This window comes from Suncus etruscus, chromosome 8 (assembly GCF_024139225.1).
Source record: "Suncus etruscus isolate mSunEtr1 chromosome 8, mSunEtr1.pri.cur, whole genome shotgun sequence".
Lineage (NCBI taxonomy): Eukaryota > Metazoa > Chordata > Mammalia > Eulipotyphla > Soricidae > Suncus > Suncus etruscus.
The window spans coordinates 43,179,758-43,199,819 of NC_064855.1; the positions used below are offsets into that span (position 1 = coordinate 43,179,758).

The 20,062-nt window shown below is 41.4% G+C and overlaps 1 protein-coding gene across 1 annotated transcript in view; it reads right to left on the reverse strand.

Annotated features, from left to right (window-relative positions):
- FLT3 (fms related receptor tyrosine kinase 3) overlaps positions 1-12,570 on the reverse strand; it is a 141,895-nt gene extending 129,325 nt beyond the window's left edge. Inside the window, exon 1 of the mRNA XM_049778220.1 lies at positions 12,386-12,570. Coding sequence (XP_049634177.1) covers positions 12,386-12,428 — 43 coding nt within the window. The 5' untranslated portion in view covers positions 12,429-12,570. The remainder of the gene's footprint in view (positions 1-12,385) is intronic.
- Positions 12,571-20,062: the final 7,492 nt, after the last annotated feature.

Sequence of the window (20,062 nt, forward strand, 5' to 3'; positions counted from 1 at the left end):
TAAGAATCAAGAGAATAAGAAGATAGAAATAAGAAAACTCAAAAATGAAATACAAGGCGGAAAAATTCAGTACACAAAATGAAACTTCATGGAAAGCCTCTCCAACAGAGTAATAGCAGCTGAGGACTGAATCAGTGAGCTGAAATATGAGATGCATGATAATTCCATGTAACAGAAGAGATTGGAAAAGATCCATAAAGCAAATGATCAGACAATGGAAAAAAATCTTCAAAGTATTTGAGCAGATAAAAATAAAAATCTTTGAAAAACTCAATAGAAACAACATAAGAATCATTGAAGTCCCAGAGGCCCAGGAAGAAAATCCCCAGGAAGAATCAACAATCGACAGAGGCTTGGCTGGGCTCAGAACACTCCGAATGCCAGGATTTCTTGGTGTGTTTGCCTGGTATGTTGGGGGCTCTGGGCAGGACAGCTAGCCATAGGACCCCTGGGCTGACCACTTAGTCCAGGGGAACAAGATTCCCCCCACACCAGGCGGGTCTTCAGGGCCACGCCTGGTTAATCGGGCCCTGGGGGGAGGGGGTGAGAAATTCCTCCCTAGGCATCCAAGAACTACAGAGGCTTGGCTGAGCTCAGAACACTCCACATGCCAGGATTTCGTGGGCTTTTGACTGGTATGTTGGGGGCTCTGGGCAGGACAGCTAGCCATAGGACCCCTGGGCTGACCACTTTGTCCAGGCGAGCATGATTTCCCCCACACCAGGCGGGTCTTCAGGGCCACGCCTGGTTAATCTGGCCCTGGGAGGAGGGGGTGAGAAATTCCTTCCTAGGCATCCAAAACCTACAGAGGCTTGGCTGGGCTCAGAACACTCCGAATGCCAGGATTTCTTGGTGTGTTTGCCTGGTATGTTGGGGGCTCTGGGCAGGACAGCTAGCCATAGGACCCCTGGGCTGACCACTTAGTCCAGGGGAACAAGATTCCCCCCACACCAGGCGGGTCTTCAGGGCCACGCCTGGTTAATCGGGCCCTGGGGGGAGGGGGTGAGAAATTCCTCCCTAGGCATCCAAGAATTACAGAACCGCGCGGGGGCTCACGCCCCCGCGCGTACTCCATGTACTTCATGTAATCAGAATATTCCTTATTCTTATGTTATATTTTCCGTATACAGAATGTTTATTTTGTATTCTCCCCTTTCCCACACCCCTACAAAGCTCTTTTTTACTCCTTAACTCTCTAACCCCCTCTCAAATATCACTAACCTAGTTTACTCTTTTTAACTTCAGTAGTGTACAATCCTAATCACAGTCCAAAGCTGTGCATTGTGTGTGACAACCCCAAACTGTTTCAAGATACATAAAATGGACACGTATTTCTTTAGAATATTTTGTGTTTTTTCTCTGACAGCTATAATTCTTACTAAATGTTGTCTTATACAGTGATGATTCTAACCACTTTTTATCTTCTCTTTTTGAGCTGTTTAACAAGGAATTTTGGTGGAAGAGTCTCCCAGTTTAATGCTTATGATTGAACCATGTCTTGGGAATCATTGTAATTGTTCTTATGGCCCCCATATGCGCCAATAACACCATGTGGCATTGCTTCTTATTTGCATAGGCACATTAAAATGGGAAAATAGTATAAATACAAATAAGATCCTATCTAATAGAGATTGGAACACACAAATCTTGTAGTGCAAAGGGACCTTACACCCTGAACACTGACATAACGACCTGGCACAGACCTCAGAAGAAAGGGCATATTCCATTCTCCCCTGAACCAGGAAAGCCATCCACGAAACATCCAGGCTGGTCTATAACATCACCTGGAAGCAATCCTCTACCACGGAAGACCTACACTGCTCAGACCTCGACCTGCTCAAAAGAGACTTCCCTTAACACTGAGAAGACTTAACAACAACAACGACCTGCTTACAGGACAGGGCTCCCTGCATTGCCCTTTGATTGTGAGGTGAAAGGAGAGGATGCTCCACATCCTGACTTCAATGTAAGATATGCAGATTCCAGGATCTTTAATACAGAAACATGATACCAACAACAGAGACTGTGTGAAAAATAAAAGTGTGTTGGCACTACAGACAATGTATTGGATTGGACGATCTAGCTTGCCTGGAGCCTAGACTTCGTCTTGTGCCAAGAAACTTCAGGGGTCTGGTCTCTTTGTACTTAGGCCAAGGTTATTTCTTTCCATGTCCCTCATATTTTGGTGGGCCTATGCAAACAACAATTGCCACTCTAACACCATTTTTACTGTGCTCCTTTGACTCTAATCCTTAAAAAGAACTCACTTAAAATTTGAGGTTAACTTAAGCTAATATGCATGTATATGGAAATGTAAGAAAATACTAGGCCTGTAATGTTTAAGGAGTTACGTAAGTTTTATGGCTTTAGATTGCCTTGTGTACTGTTAAGAAATATTATAATGTGTTACAATCTGGGGACTTGAGGAACAAAGTAATTGTACATGGATTCTGTCTTATTTATCTTAATGTTCTTTGGCTGAAATTTCAAAGTTAAGATATCAGCAAGGGGACTTCTGAGAATTATGTTATGGGTGATTGTCCTTCCACTGTAACTTTACCTTGTCCTCTTTCTTTGCACCCTTGTTCTCATAATTAAAAATAAAAATTAAAAAAAAAAAAAAAAAAGAATCAACAATCAAGGTCATCATTACAGAGAAACTACCAGAGCTAAATAAACACTTCATGCAACCAAATCCTGCATGCCCGAAGAGTACCAGCTAAAAGACACCCAAAGGAAAGCACCCCAAGATACATCCTAGTCACAATAATGAATCCCACAGATAGGGATAGAATACTGAAAACAGCAAGATCAAAAAGGGAAATTACATTCAAAGATTCGTCCTTAATATTTAAAGCAGACCTATCACAAGAAACCTTCAGCAGTGGTGAGATATAGTGGCAAAACTTAATGAAATGAATGCTTCACCTAGAATACTGCATCCTAACAGACAGACTCACTTTCAGGTTTGAAGAAAATATACATAGCTTCACAGATAAACAGCATCTCAGAAACTTTACAGTCTCAAAACCAGCCTTAAAAGGAAAACTGAGGGGCCGGAGATATAGCATGGAGGTAAGGCATTTGCCTCTCATGCAGAAGATCAGTGGTTCGAATCCTGGCGTCCCAAATGGTCCCCTGAGTCTGCCAGGAGTGATTTCTGAGCATAGAGCCAGGAGTAACCCCTGAGCACTTCCAGGTATGACCCAAAAATCGAAAACCAAAAAAAGAAAAAAAAAAGAAAAAGAAAAAGAAAAACTGAAAGGTCTACTTTAAGAAAAGATAGACCAACACACACAACAAACTTCTACACAAAGATGACACTAAATCCCATGACAACTATCTCTCTCAATGTCAATAGACTAAATGCACCTTTTAAGAGACACAGAGTGGCAAAACGGATCAAAAATGTAAATCCAACATTCTGCTGCCTACAAGAACACATCTGAATAGTCAGAACAAAAATAGACTCAAAATCAAATGCTGGAGGAAAATCTTCCAAACAACTCGCTAAAAAAGCTGTAGTGGTCATAGTGATATCAGATGACACAAATTTTAGACTCAGAAAAGTTATAAGGGACAAAGATGGTCATTTCTACTAATCAAACAATATGTGCAACAGAAAGAAATCACTCTCCTTAACATATATGCACCCAATGAGGGACCAGAAAAATATTTATTACAATTGTTGACAAATCTGAAAGAAGATATCAATAGCAACACAATAATAATGGGAGACCTTAACATTGCCTTGTCACCCTTGATAGATCAACCCGGCTAAAACCCAATGAGTATATACAAGTTCTGAAAAGAGGGGGGGGGCTCTCAATCCCCAGAAAACATGATACACATTATCTCCAATACACGTGGGTCATTCAGGCTAGACCACATGCTGGCCCATAAAACATATCTCCATAAAAGCAAGAGTATAGTAATTATACAGACTACCCTATCAGATGACAACATACTGAAATTAGAAGTGACCTATAAAGGACAGAAAAAATCTTTAACATCTGGAAGTTAAGCAGCTCAATACTAAAAAATCAGTGGGTCAGGGATAAAATAAAACAAAAAAATCAAAAGATTACCGGAAACAAATATAAATGAAGACAGAAGTTATGAGAATTTGTGGAACACAGCAAAAGCAGTACTAAGAGAAAAATTTATAGCTTTGCAAACACACCAGGAAGGAAGCTACAAAAATAGCTTAATGACACAGCTTATAAAATTAGAAGATTATCAACAAAAGGAATCAAATATAGGTAGGCAGTAGGAAATAAAGCTTATAGCAGAAATCAATAAAGTAGAAATGAAAAAAATATCTGAAAGATCAATGAAAGCAAAAATTGGTTCTTTGAAAAAATAAACAAGATTGAGAACCATTAGCAAAACTCAGAACAAAAGGAAGACAAAGAAACTTAAACAAGATTAGACATAAAAGGGGGGACATCACTACAGACACTGCAGAGATTCAAAGAATAATCAGAGACTACTTTGAGAAACCCCATGCCATGAAACATGAGAGCCTGAAAGAAATGGATAAATTTTTGGCCTCATGATCTTCCACAGTTTAACCAGGATGATCTATCTAAACAGAACCATCACTACTGAGGAAATTAAAATGGTCATCAAAAATCTTCCCCAAAACAAAAGCCCAGATCCAGATGGATTCACTTTTCAAGAGGAACTACTACCAATCCTATTCAGGCTCTTTCAGAAAATTGAAAAAAATACATTCTTGATAAAAAAAAAAAATCCAAAAATGGGTGGGATAGGAATATCTTGCCTATAAGACTCTCACTTTTGAGCTTCCTAAGAAAAATCATTTTCCAGAACCAGAAGCAGCAATCCTCTGGCAGATGTTTTGGCTGCTATAACCAGCTCACATCAGATCATGGCTTGGAATATGTAATTACTGATCTGGTGTGACAAGTACTCAATACTGTCTCTGCCCTTTTCTAAATGTGGGGAAGCACCACTCTAACCCTCACAAAGGGCTGAACAAATACAAGCACTCAGGAGCAAACCATCCAATCACCTTAGCCCTGGCAATGGAAATTCCTAAGTTCCTATGTTTTCCCATATGCAGTGCTTTGAAACTTAATTCTGTATCTCCATCACCTACTGTGAGAATATATTTTACCATGTTTGTGTCTTCTGGCTCCACCTTCACCTGAGTGAGTCCACTGGCATTAGTACTACGGAGTGGAAAGAGCCATATGTGTTTTTCCTTCAAATGAGTTTGCTAGAAAGTCTCATCTTTCACACTCATAATTCTATGAGCTTTCTTGGTAAATTCTCAGAATTTTTAATTCCCATCCATTGCCAAGTCAGTGAGTTCCAAATTGCTACACGTGTCTGGGAGGATCCTGGGACCTTTTACTCAGATTGAACTGGCCTTTTTCCTTCATAAACCTACTTCCTCCTCAATCTTTTCTCTTGTTACTACCAACACAGTCACTGTGGCCAAAGCCAGGAATTCAAAAGTCATTTTTTACTTCTCCCTTCCCCCTCACTTACCATTGCCCAAGAAATTGCCAAACCTTGACATTTTAACTTCTTGATAATTCTCAAATCTGTCTGAAAATTGGCACCACTGTTCCACTGCCCTCATTCAAGCCCTCCGTTTCTTGGTTACTGCCAACAACTAACTGGACTCCCTGTGATGGTCCTGATCATTGACAGCAATCCTTCAACCAGATATCAGAACTGTCCTAAACCATGTCATTTCTCTACATAGCATCTTTCACATGCAGCTATACTTGCTTTTGCTCTTCTTCTTCTTCTTCTTCTTCTTCTTCTTCTTCTTCTTCTTCTTCTTCTTCTTCTTCTTCTTCTTCTTCTTCTTCTTCTTCTTCTTCTTCTCCTTCTTCTCTCTCTCTCTCATGTGTATGGGGGCACACTCAGTAGTACTTAGGACTTATTCCTGGCTCTATGGTCAGGGATCATGAGGTACTGAAGATTGAACTCGGGTTGTCCATGTGCAAGGCAGGCACATTACTCACTGTGCTATCCTCTGGACCTCCTAGCTTTTATCTTGAGTTTCAGATCCCTTTGGAAATCTGGTGAAAGCAATTATCCTCCAAGATGCATCTTGTATAGAGAGATGCACTCACAAAAAAGCCCCTTCAGATTACATTGGACCTGGAGAAAATCATCCAGAGCCTCTTAGTTTATACTTGTCATTCCCAAAATGGGTGAAATATTCTCTGTAAGAAAATTCAGGGTGGGAGAGCAGTAATAGCTTCAGGAACAACTGAAGCATTTTCTATTTGTTCACTTAAAGAATGTAGATTCCCAGGATCAGCAGAGTGATTTTTCCTGAAAAGAGGGTGGTAGGTAAAATTGGGAACTCTGTGGCTCAGAACTCAAGTCCTGGCAATCATGGTACTCAAGACGGTCTGGAAAGGGGACGAGGAGAGTCCTGTGACTGGCACTGAGCTCTTCAAACTTCTCACATCTTAGTGCTGGAGAAATATTAAGGCAGATTCTTTCCTGCCTTATGGCCAACCTGGGTTTGAGCCCCTGCTCCACATATGGTCTCCTGCACCATGCCAGTAGTAAGCCCTGAGTAACAGGAGGTGCTCAAAGGTGCAAAGGGAAAAAAAATAAAACCAAGAAAACATTTCACATTTTTCTGTGAGCACTTGCCTAAAACTGATGATAACCCATCTCTCCCATCCCTTTTATTTTTAAGCCAAATATAAACTTAAGTGCTGGGGGAAAATATCATAGTAAAGAACACATCTGGGGCTGGAGAGATAGCATGAAGGTAGGGCGTTTGCCTTGCATGTAGAAGAACGGTGGTTAAGATCCTGGCATCCCATATGGTCCCCCGAGCCTGCCAGGAGCAATTTCTGAGTCGAGCCAGAAGTACCTCCTGAGCACTACCGAGTGTGACCCCACCCAAAAAACAAAAAAGAACACATCTGCTAACTATATTCTAAGTCCTAATTTATCTCTTTGTGTTATCTCCAAGAACATAATCGCTAACATCAGGGAAATTGTACTCAAAGTATTTAATAGCATAATACTAGCAATCTGGAGCTTGCATTTTGGAATCACTCCTCAATTCCTGCTTAGTTCAGAATGCAATTTCTTTAAGGATCTCTGTACCTCTTTTCCAACCTCTCCCACTTTCTACTTCTATTCCCTTCCCTCTTTCTCGTCTCCCTTTTTCACTTCATTTTTCTTTCTTACCGTTCCCCCTTCCCTCTTTCCTATCCTTCTCTCCTTCCATAATCTTTGTACCTCCTTTTCTCCTTTCTCCCTCTCTCCTTCTAAAACAGCAACAGCAAGTACTACTACTGTGGCTGTTGTTGCTGCTGCTGCTATTACTACTACTGCTACAACTACTGCAACTATCTGAAATTCAGTGCATAGCTCAAAATCAAAGCATCATCATCATCATCATCATCATCATCATAATAAAGACTATTCTCTTTTAATTCTGCGGAGGACTCTTAGTCACCAATTGACCTTAAAATGACAAGAGTAAAAAAAAAAATGTTTTCACTGTTTAACCTAAAAAAATAACAATAGTTCCTCTTTTGGGATCTTATGCAATTCCTCTAGCCACAAAAGAACACTGTGTGTATACTTAGTATTATTTTTAAATTTCCTCCAAATGTGTTGGTATCCATAAAATAGAATTGCTAGATTCAAATTATCTACCATCAGCGAGTTGTATAAAAATTTTCATCACTTGAGGAAGACCATGTATGATTTAACTAAAAGTTACAAATTTAAGCTAATGAAATCACTTAGGTTTGAAGCTTATAAAATACTTCAAATCAGAATACTCTTAGAACATTAAACAATGGCTACCTAAAGAAAAAAATGGTAGAGGCTCATTTGGGAGTTATAGAAAAAATAATAAGATCACAAAGCCATATGATAAACAACAAAAAGCTCTATGCAACAAAGTTACATATCTCTATATTTCAGAGGGAAGGATGAAATATAATACCAAAATGATACTAAGCAGATGATAAAACCCGAGAAGCTAATTTCAAGCCTCTTAGTCTTCTTTCTCCAATCCTTTTGCCCCTATTATCTACAAGGTTCCTTTTGAAATCGAGAAAAATGATCAAATAAAATGCTTCTGAAATATTTGCTATTAGTCAAATTACTTTGGATTTGGATTAGAGGTCACACCCAATGAGGTTAGAGGCTGCTTCAGGATTGGCATTTGTTCCCAGTGCACTAGATCTTGGAGCTATCTCCCTGGCTTGTTAATCAGAATTGTTACCCAAAGATTAAGCCAATATCTAATGGAAAGTTGAAGAGTCAACAAGATGGTGATTTTGAATGTAGAATAATAAGACTCTTGCCATTCTGTTTTCTACCTATCATTAGAAATGACAAGATAAGAGGGACAAAAAGAACAGGTAGAAAAGTCAGGAGGGTGAGCCATCCTATCTGGATGCTTTACCAGTCAGCAGGCTCTGGGAGTAAAGCATAATAAGCAAATTTGTTCAAAGAAACATTCAGAAATTATTTTTCCCAAGACCGAAAAGATGGTCATATTTAACTCTGGAGCAGTCCATTAGCTTTATTTTACATGATCGAAGTTTCTTCCCTGCAGTCATTAAATACAATGTATTCCCATTTGCGTCATTTTAGGAGCAAAACATTCTGAGATTGCTAAAAACTGACCTGGTTGAAGCATCCTTTACTGAAACACACTATTTTTCATCTATAGATGCTTAGTGCCTATAATAACTGTATTGGAAGGTTTAAGTAATCTAAAGTCAAGTTTGTGCCAAATGCTTCTCCTGGGGAAAGGCAATGACCATGCAATTTTTAAAACAGAGTAAAATAGCTTTTTATATATAAGATACCCACACTTCATTTCTTTCATCTTTGTACCCCTTGTGCTTAGAGCATCTAGGAGTTCAATAAAAGTTTGACAACTGTTTTTATGCATGCTTTCCCTTCATCTTTCTTGTCAGAGACATTTCCTGAATATAATAAGTTTTTTTCTTTATATTTACTCTCTCATCCTCTGATTATTTATTAAACAACAGGAAAATGCAACAAGAGAATAAAAATTCTTTCATGATAACTACAGTTAAAATATGTTTATAATTATAAAAACTAATATCACTTTCTTTTTTTTTTTTGTGGTTTTTGGGTCACACCCGGCTGTGCTCAGGGGTTTTTCCTGGCTCTGTGCTCAGAAACTGCTCCTGGCAGGCACGGGGGACCATATGGGACGCCGGGATTCGAACCGATGACCTTCTGCATGAAAGGTAAACGCCTTACCTCCATGCCATCTCTCCGGCCCCTAATATCACTTTCTTAAATGAAAGACAAGTAGTTCACAATTGAACCTACAAGGATCAATTACTATAGATAGTTGTGAGGTGCCTAAGAAACAATGAAAAGCCAACCTAATCTTGTATGATGACAACACTAAGAAGAAGACTGTGAGCATTGGAAAGAATCTAAAATCAGATTAAAGGACTAGTATCCTATGAATCTCAATCTTCCCCTAGTATCATCTCCTCCTGTCATTGGAGTAATCACCCAGGTTAGTCGGTCATAAGAAAAACAAAACAAGCCAACCAGGACAAATAATGGCAACTCCAATGTATATGAATTTTCAGACACTATATATGTATTTTTCTGACATCAATGAACAATGGCAACATTTCTTTGCTTTTTCTTTTTGTTTGCTTCTTTCTGGGCCAACTGAACAATTTTTTTTTTTTTTTTGGTTTTTGGGCCACACCCGTGTGATGCTCAGGGGTTACTCCTGGCTATGTGCTCAGAAATCGCCCCTGGCTTGGGGGGGACCATATGGGACGCCGGGGGATCGAACCGCAGTCCTGATCCTTGGCTAGCGCTTACAAGGCAGACACCTTACCTCTAGCGCCACCTTCCCGGCCCCAACTGAACAATTTTGGAGCACTCAGGAATCACTCCTGGGGGTGGTTTGGAGACTATATGGGATGCCAGGGATAAAACTTGGGTCAGCAGTATGCAAGGCAAGTGCCTTTCCCACTGTACTATCTGTCTGGTACCTAAAATTTCTATCTTATGTCCTCCCATCCCCTGCATGTAAAATCATTTTCATTATTTACAATAATGAATTATTCATTATTCACTTATGAATCCCATTGTATACATTTCCATTGTTTTAAATACTACTTAGAAAGTGTCATCACCATTCATGAAAGGTAGAACTTAATAAGATCATTTAAATGTGTACCACATCTTAGTGCAGATCAAGGGTCCTAAAGCTTTTATACATTTTAAAGTCTTCAATTTTGTTTTTGTCTGGTTTTTGGACTATAGCTGGCAGTGCTTAGAGTTGATTTTGCACTCAGGGATCACTCTTCATAGTTTGGTGATCATATTGGTGCAAGAGATCAAACATGGCCATCAGTTGCATGCCAAGCAAGTACCTTATCAATCTTATCCATTGTACTATCTCTCCAGACCTAAAGTGTTCACTTTTAAGTCTTTCTCTTTACACTTTTAAAAGTTTTGGCAAAGACATGAGGCTGTTGATGGGAGTGCTAGTTGGTATAACTTTGGAAAACATGACAAAATCAAAAGAAACATACTGGATTTGTGGATATAACATTAACAGAAATATCTGTTTGTCTCTCTCCACCAAAACGCATGTATAAGAATGTACACAGTACTGCTTTTCATTATCTCCAAACTGGAAACAACCTAAATGTTCTTCAGCAATAGCAAGAATAAACTGCACGTCATTAGAAACAAGCTAATGTTGTTCTACCAAAGGAATAGCACTAGTATAAGACCAGTGCTACTGAGAACAATGTTAAATCCTATTTCACAAGGAGAAGTGCAAGAAGCTGGACATAAGAAATACAGATGGCATTTGGTTTGTGTGAAATGGAAACATCGGCAAAACTTTTATTAGAAGGCAGAGCAGTGCCTACTTTTGGAGGCAGTGACCAGATTTACTAGTTGCAGCCAGAATTGCTCTACATCTTGATCTGATCTTGGTTATGTGGGCACACACAAATGCAAAACTGTTTTAATATAAGAAGACAGTCAAGTTTGTGCCTGTACGATATGGCCACTTACGAATTAAAATAAATGAGGTATATGAGAAAAATACTTTGAGTGAAAATTTCTGAGACTGTTCCCATACATCCAAGGTTGGTGCATCTTAAATATATTGTATTCATCTTTGTACTTTTGTAGTCTTTGTATGCTACTGAAAATTCCCTTCTTGGTTAATGGCATATGAAACAGCTTATTTTTATATTAATACTCTGAAAAACATTGTACTACGCATTTGATACACACCAACTCACAAAGATAAATGTTTAAGAAATGCACAATCTTTGTTTTCCCACTCCCCTCCACCCTTCCCGTATGTTACATTTCCTACTCAATAATTTCTCATGATTTGTCACAAATGCTACTGGAAATAATTCCTATAAGGCAATGTTTTCTCGATTTACGGCAAATGCTTAAAGTTATACTCCTGTAGTGTGGAGACTGAGGGAGTTTACGGCCAGGACCGACCTCGCTTAACAGAAATACGGACTGCGCGGGTCGGGGAGCAAGGTTGGGGCGGGCCCCAAGACTGCACAGCCAGCACAAGACCCCAAGGTTCCGGGAGACACCCACACCCCACTTCTTCACCTCAAAGCCGTCAGCTTTTTCATCTTTCCAAATACATGACTCCATCTAAAGGTGATCTTTCCCCCACCCAAAAACAGCCACTGCCTAGAAGATCATTGGGAAGTCAGCTGAGTCCTTGAAAAACCCCTAGGGATCTCATGGTAGAATAAAAATCTAGCCATTGCAGCTGTAAATCCGGTTTTTATCCCGTTGCCCAAAGTAACTATTAGTCGGTCCGGATCCCGGGGAAATTCCGCGGGGGCTGGGGTCATTACCCTGGATGGCTTGATTAGGGTCAAGCCTGGGAGCCTTAACCCATCTGACTTAGCTCCAGATAAAATCCGTAGAGGAGTAATAAAAACAGCCCCCCAACAACCCATCCCACCCGGCTCCCAGGCACCCCGGCCGCAGCAAGTGACAGCCTGGGGCACCTGGCGTCACCCCGCGGGCCGCAGATTGCCGCTCACGGCCCAACGGGAGTGCGCGGCGGCGGCGGTGGCGGCGGCGGGACCGACGGGCAGACGCGCTGTCCTGTCCTGGGGCCCGGCGCAAGACCAGACCGAGGCGGGCGGTGGGGCAGGGGGCGCTGGGCCTCCTCGATCAATGCGGGGCGAGTGGGGGAGGACGTGGACGGGAGAAGGGGCGCGGGCGCGGAGGCTGGCTGGGAGTGAGCGTCGGGAGGAGCGAGGAGACAGCCCGCCGGGATGCGGGAGCGCGCGCCCGGGGCCACCGGCTAGAGTGGGGGGCCGCGAGTGGGCACGCTGGGCCTTACCGAGCAGCTGCAGCCTGCGGCCAGGGCGCGCCGACGCCCGCATCGCCTCCAGAGCCCCGGGTCTCCAGGCCGCTCCGGCCCAGCCCTGCGATGCCGCCCGGAGCGGCGCGCCCCGCGCTGCAGGTGGCTCGCTTAAGGATGCGCGTCACCGACCGCACATTCTCCCGGACTGGTGCAAAGTGGCCGGGGGGGAGGATCCCTCTTCTCTTCCCACCGGAGGGGGCCGGGGCGCGAGTGGGGAGGCTGGGCCGAGCCGGCCCGCCAGCCGGTGCCTGGCGCAGCGCTGCGGCCGAGCCCACGTGCCTAACGCGGTCCCCAGCTCGCGCTCAGCTGCGGGTCCCTCCGCCACCACCCGGGCGGGGGAGATGGGCGCGGCTCCGCCGGGGAAGCTCGCGCTCCCCGACGCGCACTGCGGACCCCCAGCTGGCGCGGCCTCCGATGGAGCCCGCGCACGGTCGCCAGCAAGCGGACCCAGCCTCCTCTTCCTCCACTTGCGTCTGGGGTCCTAGGCTGGCTCGCTCACCCCGCGTCACACGCGCGCGTCTCTGAAGAGTGGCGGCGAGCACAGGATCGCCGGCCACTCTCATGGGTTCCTAGCTACAGGCTGGAGCCCCTCGGCTCCCCCGCCGTCCCCAGGAGGCCCCAGACCTCCAGCAGCAAGGGCGGGCAGAAAAACCAGCAGGATTTTTTAGTCATTGCCAACGAAGGCGATTGTGCAGGCCATAGAAACAGAAGCCCAACGGGGAGGTGTCCTTTCCCGGAGACTGTTTTTAATGACCCACTTTGTCATTCTTGTTCATCACCTAATATTTCAGGTTGAAGCTTCCTGAACGTGCAGTATGTTGAAGACGGGAAAATCCTGGAGGTGTGTTCTGTATCTCTCCTTAAGGAGCGCTTTGACCTTCACAAACTCCAGTTGGTTCATATAAGTGGGGGGTTGGTCCAAAGGGTTTGGAGTGCTAGTAACTGCTAGGAAATTCAGTCTCTTAAGGATTTTATGTATTATCTAATAAAGTGAGGTAATTAGCAGTTTCTCTTCAGTTTTTCCTACTATGAGCTGTCTACGAAAGGGTTGCTGGAACAGTTTACAAAAGAATTTTAACTTAATTTTATTCTGTATGATCCAGATGTTTCGTTCCTGGATGCACTTCCAAAGATTTAAAAGCAGGGTCATGAAAAGGATATTTGTGCACTCATATTCATTATCCACAGAGCCAAAAGGTGAAATAATCTCAGACATACATCCATGGATGAATGGGTGAACAAAAACCCTGGGATAGGAGCCGGAGAGATATACAGTGGACAGGGTTCTTACCTTGCAGGCAGCTGACCCTTGTTCTATCCTTGACATCCAATATGGAAGAAAAACTCAATTAAGCGGAGTACGATTGTTTCTGGACTAAATGGAGTTCTTTCTTTCTTTCTTTCTTTCTTTCTTTCTTTCTTTCTTTCTTTCTTTCTTTCTTTTTCAGCAGTGCTCAGGGGACCATAGGCAGGCTTAGGGGACCATATGGGATACCAGGGATGGAACACAGGTCGATTGCATATCAGACAAATGCCCTACCCGCTGTGTTATGGCTCCAGCCCCTGAATAGAGTTCTTACGTTAGTTAGTTCTACAAAGTGAAGTGTCCCCCAAATCCTCACTTCTATCATACTTAACTATATGTAGCTATATGTACTACATGTAATTATGAGCAAATAATCGTTGACCCTAAGAACATCTTTCCTGTCTTTCAATCATACAAACATCTCTCTTTCTTAAAAGTCCAATGATAGTTTATAGGTGAAATGCCTAAAACGTACTTTTAAAATATGAAGCTCTGTTTTCCTGAAAATAAGGAACAAGCAAAAGGACTATTTCAATGATATTAATGTGAACTCAGTTGATACATCCACTACATAGTACAATTTTATATATCTTTTAATTGATTGCTTTTTGTTTTGGATCATACCTGGTCATGTTTAGGGCTTACTCCCTGCTATGCTGGATTGAGTCTTGAGGGACCACTTAGTATCTGAACTTAAACTCCTACATACAGAGCATATGTTCATCCCATCAAGCTATATATCCATATGTTTATTAGTATAGCATTTGAACTCAAGTTGACAAAATATGTCATTACTGAGCACTAGTAAGAATTCAGAGCAATTAATTACTTTCAATCACTGGGAATATAACTGCTTTGAAAAGTAATTTGGCATTTCTTACTAAGTTTAACACGTACAAACCTTGCACAAAGCAGTTTCATCCCTTAGAGAAATTCCACATATATAAAGGAGAAACGTACAAGAATGTTCCAACATTATGATTTGTAATCACAATGATTACTAATGAACCAAATCATTTTAATCATTTTAATTATCTGAAAATGAGGTCAAGTTAAATTTTCATTAACAAAAAGATTGAGTATACATATTGAGCATATAACAAAATACTAGCCATGAATTTGGGCTAAGTGAGAAGTGCCAGGAGTGATTGATCACCTAAGCACAGCATTAGGAGTAAACCTTGAGCAATACAAGATGTGACCTAAAAACAAAAAAATACTATCTATGAACTTAAAATGTGAGCTACAGCTACTTGATAAAACTAAGATAAATCTCAGAAATATAATGTTAAAAAGGGAGAAAGCAAGCCATAGAAGAGAAATAAAAGCAAAACCAAACAATAGTTTTATTAACAAATAAAGTGAGCGAATAATTACCACAAATGATAGAAGGCACTTATCTTTATAGGCAGAGGAGAACAAATCAGAGAAACAAGCTAGAATTTGTAGGGTACTGAGAAATCATTATCTCTTTTCAAAATATCTTGGCTTGGTCACACTTGGAAGCAATCATGGTTCTTTGTCAGGGGTCATTCATAGATGTAGTGCCAAGGATTGAATAGAGCTGCATGCATTAGTCTTTACGTTTCTTTGACAATTTCTTTATTTAAGCACTGTGGTTACAGAAATGTTCATAGTTGAGTTTCAGTCATCGAATGTTACACCATCTTTCACCAGTGTAAATTTCCCACCACCAATGTTACCCATTTCCCCATTTCTCTCCTCCCCCCTCACCTCCCCCAACCTATCTTCAGGACAGGCATTCTACTGCTCTCTCTCACTATCATTGTCATCATGGTACTTGTCAGTGCAGTTAGTGCTCCAACTGTACATTCACTGCTCTTTGTAGTAAGCTTCATATCATGGGCTGATCCTTGCAGTACTCATCTCTATTGTCTTTGGATATTATCCCCATACTGTCTTATTTCCCACAGATTAGTGAGACTATTCTATGTCTATCCCTTTCCCTCTGACTCATTTCACTCAGCCTAATAGTATCCATGTTCATAAATGTATAGGCAAATTTCATGGCTTCATTTTTATTAACAGATGCATAGTATTCCATTATGTAAATATATCACAGTTTCTTTAGCCACTTATCTCTTGTTGGGATCTGTTGTTTACAGATTCTGGCTATTGTAAATAATGCTGCAATGAACATAGGAGTGCAGTTGGCACTTTTTGTATTGTGTTTTTGTGTTTCTAGGGTATATCCCAGGAGTGGTTTTGCTGAATCATATGGGCTCAATTTCCAGTAATTTGAGGAATATTTATGTATATGTATATGTATATGTATTGTTTTCCAGAAAGACTGAACAAAATAGCATTCCCATCAGCAGTGAATAAAAGTTCCTTTCTCCCCACATCCATGCCAGCACTGGTTGTTCTTGTTCTTTGTGATGTGTGCTAGTCTCTCTGGTGTGAGATGATACCTCATTATTGTTTTGATTTGCATCTCCCTGATGATTAGTGATGGGGAGCATTTATTCATGTGCCTTTTGGCCATCTGCATTTCTTCTTTGAGGAAATGTCTGTTCATTTCTTCTCCTTATTTTTTTTTTGGTTTTTTTTTGGGGGGGGGGGCCACACCCGGCTGTGCTCAGGGGTTACTCCTGGCTGTCTGCTCAGAAATAGCTCCTGGCAGGCACGGGGGACCATATGGGACACCGGGATTCGAACCAACCACCTTTGGTCCTGGATCGACTTCTTGCAAGGCAAGCACCGCTGTGCTATCTCTCTGGGCCCATCTTCTCCCTATTTTTTTTGATGGGGTTAGATGTGTTTTTCCTGTTATGTTCTGTCAGTACCTTTTATATCTTAGATAATAGCTCCTTATCTGATGGGTATTGGGTGAATAGTTTCTCCTATTCCATAGTTGTATCCTAGTCACTGTTCCCTTTGAAGGCAGAAGCTTATCATTTTAATATTTGTTTATCTTTTCTTCCACTTGTTTGGACAGTAGTATTTCCCCCTTGAACATGCCTTTGGTCTCAATGTATGGAGTGTTTTACCTATGTTTTCTTCTATATACTTTATAGTTTTAAGTCTGATATCAAGGTCTTTAATTCATCTGGACTTGACCTTTGTGCCTGGTGTTAAAAAGAAGTCTGAGTTTGTTTTTTTGCATGTGACTGACCAGTTGTCCCACAACAGTTATTGAAGAGGCTGTCCTTGCTCCACTTTGTGTTTTTTGCCCCTTTATCAAAGATTAGTTGATTGTATGTCTCAGGGTCAGTCTCTGAATACTCAAGTATATTCCATTGATCTGTGTGTCTGTCTTTATTACAATACCATGCTGTTTTAATGACTATTGCTTTGTAGTACAATTTAAATTTGTGAAAAATGATGCCTCCCATCTTCTTTCTCCTAAGCATTGCTTCAGCAGCTGTTCATGAGCATTTGTTGTTCCAAATATATTTCAGGAGTTTTTGATCCATCTCTTTGAAGAATGCCCTTAGAGAGATCGCATTAAATCTGAATAACACTTTGGGGCACATTGTAAGGTAAGTATTTTAACTCCTGTACAACTTCTACAGCCTTTCTCTACTATTTTTAACCTCTGATGGGTGCTAAATCATTTTATCATTATACGTTGAGATTTGTAGTTATTTCTGTTTATAATTATTTGATTATTTCACAATAAAGGAAATTTTTACGCAACATTTCTACCTATAAAGTTGTGTGTGTGTGTTTCTTTGTGTCGAGGAAGAAGATACCTGGAAATATGAAGGGTTAATCTTGACTCTGAACTCAGAAATTACTCCTGATGGTATTCAGAGTATCAACGGGAACCTAGAGATTAGAACCCAGGTTGGCCACATGCAAAGCCAGTGCTTCACCCACTATCTGCATATCTGTAGTATCTGTAAACTGTACTATCTCTATAATCCCTCACCTTTAAAATAGACTTGTCCAAATAAATATGTGAATGTGACTAATATCCCAGATGTAGCTACCAATTTATGGAAAATTCAGAAACAGTTGACCATGACAGAATATAGTCAGAACATTTCAGACTTTTGGAAGTTTTGAAGATGCATCAACTATTTGAAATATGCAATGTAAAAATTGGGGAGGCAGAGATACAGTACAGTGAATAAAATAGTTTTTTGCACACACTGAGCCCAGTTCATTCCCAGCACTGTATATTGTTGTCTGGTCTCCACCAACAGTGATTCCTGAACACAGAGCCAGCAGTAAGCCCTGAGCACTGACAGGTGTAATCCATTTCCCCCACCAACCATTTTATTTGGATTGTAAGTCAAGTTAACCAATATTTCATAAGTAACTGTGAAAATATAACCACTAAATTATATTTGATATTTGGTAATTATTGCTAAAATGTATATGTTAAGATAATTTGGTAAAATGAAATGAGGTTAAATGAAATAAGGGCCAGGGAAATGACTAAAAAGACTAGAACATATGCTTCACAAGTGAGAGACCAAAACTATTTTGGGGGAGGGGTTAAGATGCTTACCTAGCATGTGGCTGTAACACAACCCTAATTTTAATCCAGAACTGTACCTGATCCCCAGAATACTATTGTTCTGGGGTTCAACTTCATCTTCCCAGTGCATTCAGGACAAAGAATGTTACTCTCAGATGATGACTTGGAAGAAAAGAGATCTCATGTTGATGACCAGAGAAACTTTATTCCATTCTAACAATGCTAATATGGGACAAGAGGAGTTAGGATATATACTGGGTTGCAGGGCCAGGGACATAGCAAAATACCCAGGGGAAAGTGAGGCTCCAGGGAAAATATAAACATGAACATTGTAGCTTAGAAATGTCTCTGGAGAACACAGTGATCAATAAAAGTGGCCTGTAATGTTGATAGGTAATCTTCCTTAATCAGAACTCTCTATGATGGAGGAGAGATGTCCCAGAGTCGAGCCTGAGAGTAACCACTAATCCTGAGATGGTATCCCACTTTGTGCTGTCCTTCATTTCTGGAGTGGTGACTCTGAAGCTTTTGCTTAAGTAGAATCCCAGAGCAGTAGTTGCGCTATGGGGTTCTGTTGGCTAAGTGGTTCAGGAACAGAGTTACTGGGAGGATCCAATAGAACATACCCAGACATGGCTCTTGAGTACAGATACGAAAATAGCTCCAAAACCAATTAATCCCTGGCATCTCAAGGTACTGCACTTGGAGTTGCCCCAGAACATTTGGGTGTGCTCCCAAATAAAATATATAAAATATGTTAATAGAGAAATAGCTAATGAATATAGGATGTCTTTTAGATATGATAAAGACACTTGAATATTAGTTTATGGTGACATTTAAAGACTCTAAATATCCTAAAAAAAAACCAACAACACTGAATTCTATTGTATACCTGAAACCCTATTGTAAACTATTTCTATGAAAGTTGTTTCACATTTAATAAAAATAAAAACAAAAATCTCCACTGAATTATACACAAACTAAATGAACTATATGACATTTAAATTGGGTCTTAATAAAGTTGTTAAAATGATAAAAAAGAAGATCCAGAGTGATAGCACCTCAGTAGGGCATTTGCCTTGCACACAGCCTACCTGGGTTCCATCCCCGGCATCCCATATGGTTGAGCGTATCAGGAGCGATTTCTGTGTGCAGAGCTAGGAGTAACTCCTGAGCAAGGCCAAGTGTGACCTTAAAAAAATTATAGAAAGAGACTTTCGGGAGCTGGGAGGTTCTGCCAGCATGGGGTTTGGCAGCCCTCCGCCATGCCAAAGGCTTCTTTAACCAGGCCTAGAGAGGGGTGCGGAACATGGGTCACCCCAGAACCCCTCTACCTCCTTCCTCCAGAACTCCAGGGCTTCTCCTGGTCACATGGCTGGGCAAGCCAGCGAGGTGGGTCCCTTGGAGGAGCTTATTGGTTTCCCTAGGCTTTCCCCATTTCCCTCCTGGCTCCAAAGAAAGGGTCTGGGGTGGGGGCTCTGACCTTCCAGCCTTCTAGCTCTAGAAGGATCTCCTTCCTTCCTGGGAGTTGGTAGGTTCTGACAGCATGGGGTTTGGCAGCCCTCTGCCATACCAAAGGCCTCTTTAACCAGGCCTAGGAAGGGGTGCGGGACATGGATCACCCCAGCACCCCTCTACCTCCTTCCTCCGGAACCCCAGGGCTTCTCCTGGCCACATGGCTGGGCAAGCCAGCGAGGTGGGAATAGCAGTACAATAGGTTCTGGCTTTAGGACTTACCAGGGAAGTTTCCTTATTAAACCTGTTCATTGTGACATATTGACAAATATTTGGATATCATTGTGTTTCATCTGCTTGTTATAATCTGAAAGCCATCCAGGAGCTCGTTTTATTCCTTTGCTCCCTCACTCCCATCTCCTGTTACCCCACATTTAACCAT